This window comes from Odontomachus brunneus, unplaced genomic scaffold (genome assembly GCF_010583005.1).
Source record: "Odontomachus brunneus isolate Ranch 3 - 2012 unplaced genomic scaffold, Obru_v1 Obru_scaffold_090, whole genome shotgun sequence".
NCBI lineage: Eukaryota > Metazoa > Arthropoda > Insecta > Hymenoptera > Formicidae > Odontomachus > Odontomachus brunneus.
In genome coordinates this window covers 1,087,691-1,099,038 of record NW_022639540.1, presented here as the reverse complement: position 1 = coordinate 1,099,038, position 11,348 = coordinate 1,087,691, and the positions used below count along the sequence as shown (strand labels likewise).

General features: G+C 33.0%; 4 protein-coding genes across 7 annotated transcripts in view; 3 read left to right on the top strand and 1 right to left on the bottom strand.

Annotated features, from left to right (window-relative positions):
- The window catches only part of LOC116848116 (actin-related protein 2), a 5,960-nt gene extending 4,129 nt beyond the window's left edge, over positions 1-1,831 (top strand). For all 4 annotated transcript variants that reach the window (XM_032823888.1, XM_032823887.1, XM_032823886.1 and 1 more), the window contains one exon: positions 82-1,831. In XM_032823888.1, coding sequence (XP_032679779.1) covers positions 82-252 — 171 coding nt within the window. In that variant the 3' untranslated portion in view covers positions 253-1,831. The remainder of the gene's footprint in view (positions 1-81) is intronic.
- A 241-nt stretch (positions 1,832-2,072) lies between these two features.
- Positions 2,073-7,081, bottom strand: LOC116848115 (ceramide transfer protein). Its single transcript, XM_032823883.1, has 8 exons — positions 6,551-7,081; positions 6,311-6,430; positions 5,905-6,142; positions 5,422-5,705; positions 3,930-4,097; positions 3,164-3,595; positions 2,952-3,084; positions 2,073-2,643 (listed from the first exon to the last, which is right to left on the bottom strand). Exons 1-8 carry the CDS (start codon positions 6,821-6,823, stop codon positions 2,516-2,518), a joined length of 1,776 nt encoding a protein of 591 aa, XP_032679774.1. The 5' UTR covers positions 6,824-7,081; the 3' UTR covers positions 2,073-2,515.
- Positions 7,082-8,770: 1,689 nt separating this feature from the next.
- On the top strand, positions 8,771-10,788 carry LOC116848117 (G patch domain and ankyrin repeat-containing protein 1 homolog). The gene is made up of 2 exons (XM_032823889.1): positions 8,771-10,339; positions 10,638-10,788. The coding sequence occupies exon 1, from the start codon at positions 9,081-9,083 to the stop codon at positions 10,236-10,238; it is 1,158 nt and encodes a 385-aa protein (XP_032679780.1). The 5' UTR covers positions 8,771-9,080; the 3' UTR covers positions 10,239-10,339; positions 10,638-10,788.
- Positions 10,638-11,126, top strand: LOC116848135 (p53 and DNA damage-regulated protein 1-like). The gene is made up of 2 exons (XM_032823921.1): positions 10,638-10,863; positions 10,957-11,126. The coding sequence occupies exons 1-2, from the start codon at positions 10,638-10,640 to the stop codon at positions 11,124-11,126; spliced, it is 396 nt and encodes a 131-aa protein (XP_032679812.1).
- Positions 11,127-11,348: the final 222 nt, after the last annotated feature.

The window sequence follows — 11,348 nt, the reverse complement described above, 5'->3', positions numbered from 1 at the left end:
ATATATATATATATATATATATATATATATATATATATATATATATATATATATTCATATTTTTCTATAAAAATATTACAGAAATTTAAGATAAAAATTGAAGACTCACCCCGACGTAAGGATATGGTCTTTATGGGCGGTGCTGTGTTAGCTGAAATAACGAAGGACCGAGATTCCGTGTGGATAACGCGAGAAGAGTATGAGGAAAAGGGTCTTAGTGTACTAAAAAAATTAGGCTCCTACGAATCATAGAGAAAGTTATTGTAACGTAAGTTACAGTTTTTAACGGGCAATCAAGCGTTTTTATACCTATAAGAGTGATTCTTGAGAGTTTGATAATTTACTATATAATTGTAAAAACGAGACATTTCGGAAAACCCGCTAGCTGTTTGATACTACAACAAATTGATTTTTCTTTTTTTGCGCTCATATGCAAATCATGATGTAATTTCAGATACGACAGGTAAAGGATATCAAATACATATAATACTCGTAATGTTTTCATCTTCTTTTTATGCTCATACATAATCATGATACGATTTTTCAAGTACGACGGTTGAAGGATTTAAATAGTTTAAAAATCAATGATTATATGTAAATGAGCACTATGATTCCAGTGAAGCATCAATTCTGAACATTAAATGTTATTTTAGCACAAATGAAAGCTCTTGTCGTATATTTTAAATGGTAATTGTAATTGATTACAATATTACGTCGATCAGACACGAAACAATGTCACATTTTTTATGTGTATTTATAGTCCTCAGGTATATTATATCTCCAACATATCGATTAAGTTTTACTTTTAATTACGCAATATCTGGGAAAGCTCATTCTTCGTTCTTTGTATTTGTCGAACTCTCTTCTCTAGAAAATGTAAATATAATCAAAGTTGTAAAAACGATCCTTTTCAATATAGAACACTATCCGCCTTTTTACTATAGTAATATAGTACTATAGTAATATAGCAATGAATTACAAGCATTGACGTAATTTTCTATTTAAATTCATTATTTTTCGCTCTCGTTACATGTTATAAGATACGAATTTATGGTGTCTTGTAAAGAAAAATAGTTATTAGTCTGTTGTTAATTGTAACAATTGAAATTAAACAATCGGATCTGTATATATACATATATATCAAATGTTAAAATATTTACAAACTTTCTCTTCCTATTAGCTGAGTGATATAAAAGTTTAAAAAGAAATCGTATCATAAGAAACAATCTTACGGTAAACTTTTAATTTTTCAATTATATCGAAAAGTACATATGTCGTACCAAAATGTCTTAGATTCGATTTTATATTTCATAAATATACGTACGATTTTGTATGCCCAAACAAACAAAACACAGATCTACGGTTTTTTAATTTCAACTATTGTCATCATTATTATCTCGTATCATTATCTCGTTATCATCAGTTATACATTAATATTACATAATTCTTATTTTATGTAATATGTGTAAGAAATCTTAAAATGCATTTATATTTTGATATTCTCTTATGCAGTATATAATTATGTGTACATATAATTTTTTTATAGTTATTTTATATTTATGTCGTATTACATTGACCTATAAAAGGGAATATTAATGCTTCTCTCTCGAGAAACATACAGATCAAGTTGCGCACATGTATTATTTGAGATTTGAAAGTATCTCTTGCAACAAAAATTTTCACGTTCAAGAGTTAACAGTTTTTTTATTAATAATGTGTAGATATCAAGAGAGTATTTAAAGGAGAATATTCTGTACATTGTACATACATAATCTAAAGTAATTTCTTAATTTTCATTGAATTGGTTAAAATAAATTTATTTCACAAGAAAGATGTCTTCACGCTTTTTCAATCGTGTGTACGATCAAAGAGAAACTTATGCGAAAAGAAGATTAACAAGTGACAAGGTAGAAATGATTATTTTTAGTAAATTTATAACAGTCTTTATTACGATTTCCATGTGACTTATATTGCATAGCAATGTACACATTTTTATGTATAAATAAAAATAACAATATAATCTGTATCATACAAGTCAGTTGTTAATTGGATGTAATATAACAAGAGATAAATGTATATGTATTCAATTTTTATTAAAGATTTGTACAACTCGGTTGCGATAGCATTCTGTATAACAAATAACAAACTGTTATTTGAAGAGGAAAGGATAATCTATAAACGGTGCTGTAGCCACGCGTGCCTCATTATGTCATGAAAAGAGTTGTTCATGTTTTTCCTTTCAAGTGTATATGATTGCTATACACTCACTTATATTTTAAATGGCCTTTAATATAACAGCTCGTCTTCCCATTCGCAAGCTATATAAGTCGATTATCTTAAGCAAATAAAAAAAAAGGTAATATACAAAACAGTTTCACTTACATCGTAATAGCCCTTCTATAACTCCTACAGTATGTAACAATACAAATTGTTTTTACAATAACCATGTGAAGACACTTTGAAATAGCGAATAAGGAGCTGGATGGAAAACATTGAAGTTTCATTTTAATCACATTCAGAATGTGATTGGCTTGCTTTTGCATTGATCAATACAAAAATTAGTGAAACGCTTAAGGAACTTTGGATACTCCCTCTTGTAAACAGCACGCAAAACGGACGCCGGAGCCCATCCACCTGGATTCACTGAAATTTAAAATTGGTTATGTCCAAACATTCACATTTATTTAATATACACCACGGGAGATTTTTAGAGTCTGGTCTTTATCCAGCCTTTTTATAAAGCATCGTTTTTTTAGAGTGTATATATACAAAATATATAAATAAAAAAATATATATATATAAAATAATAATATATAAACTATAATTATAACAATAATAATATTAATATTTTTTATTATTATTATAATTACATACATACATACATACATACATACATACATACATACATACATACATACCTATATATAAATAAATAAAAGGAATCAACTCACCAACTGAACAATATGTTATTTTACATGTAATGTTCTCCCTTTTTATTTCCTCCTCGTCTTCTGGTGGGTCGATAAACGTTTGGCATACGAGACAAACTGTCAGGTAGACTCTCACGCATTTACCCGCGTTCGGCTGGAACGATAATTCATTTAACAACTCGTAACACATCCTTGAGGAACAAAGGAGAATTTTTTGTATTAAGGCGTATTACCGGATAATCGGGATGTTCGGTACTGTGGTTACAGACAATCCATAGATCGTGGGCATCGCGATCTTGATCGTCCGATACGCGGCGAATGTGTGACCAGAACAACGCATCTCTTTGGCTCGCCGGCCAAATGCGTTTGTGCGTTTGTAGAAATAGTAGTGTATCTTTGGAAATATTCTCGACGACGGTCATGTCTTCGAGTGTAGCTTCCCAACCACTTCTATATTCGGGACTGAAGAATATTTCGCATACTTCGTGACCAGTTACTCCCTTGACGACGTGACATGCTTTTAGGGGATCCACAACTAAACCGTCAGCTTCTTCCTCTCGCCGATACATCCGCATGTCACCGTCCTCGGCGAATAACTGCCAACCGCCCGCCCCGCCAACACCCAGTCGAGCGTAATGCAATTGTTCCATCGTAATTTTCTCTATCTGTAGATTGATATTCATTAAGAATCATCAATAAGAAAAACATCGAAAGATAAAAACTAGTTTTCACGCGTTGTGTACTAAATATATGAGTTATTAATAATTTATGCCACATATAAATATAAAATTAACGTTAGTAATTAAAAATTAAATTACAAACGTTACGTATTAATTTAACTAATTGGAAATTAGTGTCATAGCGAAAAGAAGAGAACATTTTCTTTTGATATGATATTAATTTAATTTGTTTCAGAAACATACTAGCCATTAATAAAAATACAAGTAAACGGAAATTTTTGACGAAATGAATTTATGAAATGTAAAGAGCATAATAAACCTCTGGCCATAGCCTGTGTGTAGATGCTGTTATAGTGGGAGACGTTAAAATCGAGACAGATTTTTGTTTCAAACGGTCCCTTAATTGATTTTCCTCTTCTATTTTGTCTAAACCAGTTTCCACGGCATCGTAAAATTCCTCGTCGCAAAGAGCGCTGTGTGGACCTTCCTTGAAAATGAAATCCCAATTTAGTTATTAGAGGTTGATAATTTATAGTATATACTTGGTTCTTTTTTTTAACATTAATTCATAATAAATAATTACTTTATGTGGAAATTCTATGCACAATTAAACATGCACAATTAATTAAATGTTATTGACAGTTTATATTTTGCTACTCTCAATTGTATCAGCATATATACAAAATAACTCACACTATAAAATTTGATTTTTAACTTCATTCTATGTATAGTATTAAAATTACGATATAGAAAAATAATTATACAAATATGAAGAGAATATATGCGCCGAATATATCTGAGAATATCTGCGCAGTCTATATTCTTTGAAAGTCTGGAGGATACTAGCAGGTAGGATATGAGCACATAAGTTTTTGGAGGCAGTGACCTAATTAATAGTTACGAAACATACATTTCACTCTCTAAACATACTGACGCGCATCTACATAAAAGAAAGTATGAAATATATTATTTATGAGTGAGACATATGTAAGTTTAAACAATCAAATTACCCTACATAATCTTTTGATTAAAACTTTAAACTAACAGCCTGTTATCTTATCATTACATATATGCAATTTTTATGAATTTTTTGCGTAATATATACGAAAATAAAGGAAATTTATCTTAACATCTTTATAAAATCTTATTATCCAAGATATCAATGCATAATGATAAGGTTTTTAAAGAAATTAATGGATAATGATAAGGTTTTTAAAATAATTTAAATATAAAAACTTTCTCATTGTATATAAAATTTTGTTTCAGTAGTGTTATTTTGTCTATAAAATCCGATTTGTATTTTCGCATGAATTATATATTATAAATTTCTCCTTTTCTCCTTAGTTCTTTTTCCTTCTTTTTATACCAAAAAAAGATCTATGCTAAAGAATATGCCAAAGAAATTATTGACAGTTATATAAAACGTCTATTCCAGAACTGTTATATAATACAAATGAATTGGCAGTTTGCATTGCAGCAGATGATATACAAATATCAGTTAGTATAAGAAAATCTCTTGTATTATATAAATGTTTGCTCTGTGAAAATTTTAGATATTTCTTTTTTGCTCCGTGAAATTTTTAGATATTTCTTTTTTACTTATGTCTATCTATCTATCTATCTATTATCATATTTATTTTTCATAATTTTTAGCGGCGTGTATGTTTAAGTGCTATCTATAAATAATTCCAAACATTTATGCATCTAGATGTGGAGTTACATTACACAGTATTAGGATTCTTAAAATAAAATAGAAACTTTATGTACAAATTATAAGTGGCAACACAAAAGTGTGATAATAGATAACCAACCTCGTAGTCAGGGCCTCCGTGGATGAGAACCCTGGGTCTTGGTGAGCCAGTATGATGCATAGCAACTTGATCTTTTAAGGCTTTGTACAATTCTTGCAACTTTCGTCTCTTTTCGACTTCCTTTTCCCATCTACGGCGCCAAGCATCTTCTCGTTGTACCATTAATTCAACGCAATGTTGTAAGGTCGCTAACACTCCTTCACTGGTAGCTTTAAATGTTATCGCTTCTCCTTTGAAATCCACTGATTGTTCGGCTGGATTGAACATTGTCTCAATTTTCTTTTCTAAAGTTTATTTGAATAGAATTAATCATAAAGAATTTTAAAGCTCTTTCAAATGTTTTATACAATTCTTTTGTTATATGATAAATTGCACAATTATATAGTACATTATGATAGTATATATGTTTGAAAATTGTAAATTTACAGTTTGTCTAGAACAAAAATTTAAAAAAACATGTCAAAAGTTAAGAAGAAATGTTACCTTTCTTGGAAGTATTCTTAGCATTTTCTGCACAATTATCAAAATACTTCTGCAATGTATCAATTTGCTTGATAAGAATGTCTCTAAAGGTTTCGATCTCAGCTAACTTTTCTTTCAGTCCTCTGATACCACGTTTAGTAAAGCTACCAGCACTTGTTGTAGATTGTGTATTTGACACAAGCGATATGGCACTACCATGTCGTTTGAGACTGTTCTCACTTCCGTAACCAGATTCTGACTATTCAAAACAAACTAATTTATCATCATATAATTTAATTCTAGTAATGGTATTGTGACTTTAATAAGTAAATAGTACCTGGATATTGTGAAAACATATATAATATACACATACGAAGAATTGTATTGTCTAATAAATGTTTCATATGCATTGTTTTAAAATTATTACCTTATAAGATTTCAAAACATCTACCCATCTTTGTTTTTCTTCTGTACTCCTTGCTCTTAAATACCAAACCAAACAGTCATTTACAGACACATCAAATCTACACTCATCAAATTCGTGCGCCTGAAAAAAACAGATTATTTAGCATGAACTCATCACTGTGACCATAGCATCAAAATGTATGTTGTCCAATCACACATAAAGTATGCAAAATAGAACTATAATAGTATAAAATAATCCTACCTTGATATTAGCTTTATACAGACTAATCGAACCTCGGCATCCAAATCCACTGTCCTGCTCAGATTTGTAATAAGACAAAGTACCATCTTTGAGTACAATAAATCTAGTTTGCCAGCCATGTATGTAATTTGTCCATTTGGATAATGTACCCTGAAGTTCCGGAACTATGACCCCGTCAGAGCCTTCTTCTTCGTCATCGCCGTCGATTTCGGCGTCTATACATTCGGCGTCCTCATTATTATGACGTAGTGTCTCCACCACCTCGTCGGCCATTCTTATCAATCAGTTATATCTCACGGCCCGCGTTTATCCAGAACACGCTTGACATCGCCAGAGACGAATTGGAATTAAAGCCACGCGATTGTGCAAAATACTGCGAATGTCGACTTTCGTTTCGTCCCAAGACAGATGAAGAAGATTTGCGGGACGATTAGCCGATTATCACGTCCAGCTACGTCTCAAAACACTCCTCTGACAATTGCCGTACAAAATAACCTGTACGCAAAATATTTCTTATCACACATACGAGACGTCAAGCAGGAGGATTGCCACTACACTACATAGTGAGTTGTTGCATGCCAATTTTCTTACTAGCTAGAAGAAATTATCAGAAATTTATTATCTATTACTAGAAATCTGGTAGAACTGCCTTGGGGACTCTAAAGGTACCTTTACACGGGAGCATCGAGCGTCGAGCGTTAAAGCGGTAGTCAATCAACGTGCCACTTTTCGCAAGAACTATATGTATACTTCTGGAACCTGATACGTTGATTGGCTAATGCTTTAACGTTCGACGCTGTAACGCTCCCATGTATTGACACCTTAATGGTTCCTGCACACAAGACGCGGTAATGCTTGCCGCACGGCGAAAGTTTGCGCGACAGCCAATCAATATGTTGTTTTTCCGTAAGAGCTAGAAGGTTATTACAGAAACCAGCATATTGATTGGTTGTCACGCGAATTTCTGCCGCGCGGCAAGGATTACTGCGTTCTGTATGCAGGAGCCATAAATATTCTCCCTAAGGACGCCATCCCACGGAACGGAAATTTTCAGCGTAACGGAACGTGCGGAGTTAGCCGACCAATCACAGCCGTTCCGCTTTTCTTCCAACGCTTTTTCTATTTTCCTTGTGTCCCATGGAACGGAATACGCGGAAGCGGATCACGCGGAATAATACAAAAAGTAGACTTTTTAATGTTATTTCTTACGTTTTTAATAATTTTAATAACATTTTATACAATGATATAATATATGATAAATTAGTAAAAAATAAAATTAGTTTCTCAGTAAAATACTTTTTACGAAAATATGCAACCATTTTACGATTGGCTAAAACATAATTCCGCTGCCGCGTTTATCGCTTCATGGGACAGAAGGAAAAATACATGAGCGGAATTGCAGTAATACGTTGTGTAGTATAATAAAGTGAGATCTGTTGTGATTAATTGTGAAGAATATATTATGTGATTTTTGTCGACTGTGACTGTTAATTAACATATAAACATATAAACATATAAACATATAAACATATAAACTATAAACATATTAACTATACACATATACACATTAACTATAAACATATAAACATATTCACATATTATACATAATTGTTTACTACAATTATCAAAATATTAACACTTTATTACTTACGATCCCTCCACTCATCATTTCTAAACGAAATAATAAAGAATGTCGAAAAAAATATATATAATAAATGTATAAGAAACAAATGAGATATGTTGAGGTTATCCGCGACTATCTTTATCCTTTCCGCAAAATTACAGAGGTAAGATTATAGCAAAACGGTACAAAAAAGAGCGGAACAGCTGTGATTGGTCGTACTTATTCCGCGGAGAATTCCACCCCATGGAACGTCATCCTAAGGGCCGTGACACACAGAAAAACTTAAGCAGTAAGACGTAAGCAGTAAGCAAATTGACCAATCACAATTGTTGATTCTTGGACCGTAAGAAGAATCAATGACTGTGATTGGTCAATTTGCTTACTGTTTACGTTTTACTGCTTAAGTTTTTTTGTGTGCCACTAGCCTAAAGCCTGTATCAGACTACCGACTGCACAGGCTGACCCGACTACCGACGCAGCGTACCCTACAGTACGTCATAACCTAACTGTACCTGAGAGTTAACGGCAAGACGTACGATCGAATAATTCTTTGCTCATGATAATCGTGCGTCAAGAACAAAACAGTCAAGGTAAATTTTGCTAACGACACATTATATCGACAATAAGACAAATTGTTACGTATGATATATATCAGACCTAAGGTTGCTACGCAATATTTCTCGAGGTAGCCATTCTATTCCACCTTCGGAAAATTTGTTATCGTGGAAATGCAAAGTACAATATTTTGTGAATGTATTTTGTTTCTGATCACGTGTGTCACGTTTTAGAACAGTTAATGTATGTGTGTTATTCGTAAAGAAACGTACAGATCAGCGGAGCAGAGAGTGTTGTACAGTTTCCGTGCGAATTTCGTGAGCAACGTGACGTACAACAAACATTCAAGCGATGTCTCTGCAACAGTGGGTGCACATACGACATAAAATCGATATACCATGGAAGACTTTTATTAGGGAGTCTTCCAGTGTTCAGGACAAGTCCCCGGAGAGATACATTCATCAGTTGGCCTTCCAGGGGAACGAAGCGAAAGCTGCCTATGAAGAAATTATTTATGAAAGTAATAGCAGTGCAGCAGTGACCAGATTGAAGTATTTAAAGTCAAAGACTGTTGGAAGCCAAAGCAACTCCGGCATAAATTCGGCTTCTATCAATGCGCAGTCCAAGAGAACCATAGTCCCTGAAGATGTCCTGGCGAAAGTCACGATCAACACATTGTTGAAGGCAGTGGAGCAGAAGGACTTGAAGTTTCTCCAGAAACATATGACATCAGAAAATGTGAATGTGTCTGATGACTTTGGATGGACCCCACTGATGTCCGCTGCCTATTGCGGTCATTTGGAGATTGTACAATTCTTACTGAATCTCGGGGCTAACAAGAGAACCAGAGACAGATCTGGACTCACCGCAGCCCAATTAGCTTTGAAGAAGAATTACCTAAGCATAGTTGCATTACTCAAGAAAAAGACTGAATCAGTAAACAATAATAATCAATCATCTGTGAACATACCTAAGTCGAATAATGCAAATGCTCTACCAATGAGACCAATGTCTATAGACTCTTCGAAGAATCACGACAGGGACGTCCGCAACGTTACAGAGGAGAGGGCACAGTCGCAACAGAATACAGCATTTTACTGCGAAATCTGTAAAGCACTCTTTCAAGAGGCGACTACGCAAAAACACGAGACCTCCACCTTGCACATCTTCAATACGAAGCCCAAATTGAAGCACGCGATGTACGGAATATCGAAGCAAAGCAAAGGATACAAAATGCTTCTGAATACCGGTTGGGACGAGGAAGTTGGTCTTGGGCCTTCAGGAAAGGGAATAAAATATCCAATTAAAACATGTTTGAAAATAGACCGCAAAGGATTAGGACAACCGGTGGAAAGTGAATACAGAGTCACTCATTTCAAGCCAGGCGATACAACTGCCATTAACGGCGCTAAAGTACCCAAGCAGAAACCATTAAAAAAAAGGGATAGAGAAAGATTACTTCACAGAGAGGCTAGGAAAGAAAGGGCTCTACGTATTGCACTATCTTAAAATTAGATATAAATAATTTTATAAATATGAATGTGGCGTTTTTATCTAAAGAGATTCATTGCAATGAAAATAATTGTTATTGTTCTTATATATTCATGCTTGTAAGTTTATTGTCTTTCTGTACAGTATCAAATAATTCGTGTTGTAGATTGATATTATCTGTTTTCTTTTTTATTTTTTTGTACCTTTTGTAATTAATAGTATTATTTTTTGTGTCAATCGTTAATAAAAAATGTAAATCAAAGTATAGAGACTCTGTCTTTATTTTATTTGTGTAAAAAATGCAGTAAGAATGATAACCTTATACAAATAAATGTACTTATCTATAAATCTTTCAATATAATAAGAGGAAGAAATAAATATAAAAGGTAATATATAAATGTTCTAATTACGTTACAGATGAGTGATCACGAGAAAATATTGGAACACTTAGAACAAGTTGAATATAAAGCTGGTGAGATTCTCACTGATCTCGACGAGATAGTCGCTCTAGATAAACGAAGGAACGATGATCGCGTTGGAATGAGATCCCTAGAAAAAGAGCCGTGTAAAAAAACGTGGATAACGGTGGGTCCATTGCTGCTAAAGATGCAATCTAAGACAGCTATAGAACTGCTCGAGAAAGGTAATTTCTAAATTCATGCTGTATGAAATTGAAACTGAGATCAATTGATATCCAGATCTTTTATATTCTATAAAATATTTATTGATATTGCAGATCGGAGAGAATGTAATAACACAATTAATAAGATGAGAAGCGACTTAAAGATAAAAGTAAACGAATTACGCGATTTAGAGTTAGCTCCACCAGCACCTGGAATGATGTTGAATCCTATGTCCCACAAAGAAATGGAAGCAATGAATCAAGTATTAGGTCGAAGTGTTTAATATGCATAAAATCAACAAATTTCTATTCTACTTGACAGTACAATAAAAAGTTACATCAAGTGTATGAGCTTATCGTATTTAAGGGGGTATAACACCTTTGCGTAAGAAATTTTTCCTCTTTTTCATTAATTTTTTTCACATCTAAGGAATAGAGTAATCAAAAAACGGGTTTGAGGGTTGATTTTATTATAGTTTCTAGTTATAAAATATATTTTTTTTATT

Bases quoted from the DNA above. Each gene is read 5' to 3' on its own strand.
- LOC116848115 (XM_032823883.1), bottom strand. From the start codon at position 6,823: ATGGCCGACGAGGTGGTGGAGACACTACGTCATAATAATGAGGACGCC. The intron at 3,085-3,163 runs GTAATACGCCTT...TTATCGTTCCAG, and splicing joins CCGAACATCCCGATTATCCG to CCGAACGCGGGTAAATGCGT. The intron at 2,644-2,951 runs GTGAGTTGATTC...TTTAAATTTCAG, and splicing joins AATAACATATTGTTCAGTTG to TGAATCCAGGTGGATGGGCT.
- LOC116848117 (XM_032823889.1), top strand. From the start codon at position 9,081: ATGTCTCTGCAACAGTGGGTGCACATACGACATAAAATCGATATACCA.
- LOC116848135 (XM_032823921.1), top strand. From the start codon at position 10,638: ATGAGTGATCACGAGAAAATATTGGAACACTTAGAACAAGTTGAATAT. The intron at 10,864-10,956 runs GTAATTTCTAAA...TTGATATTGCAG, and splicing joins TATAGAACTGCTCGAGAAAG to ATCGGAGAGAATGTAATAAC.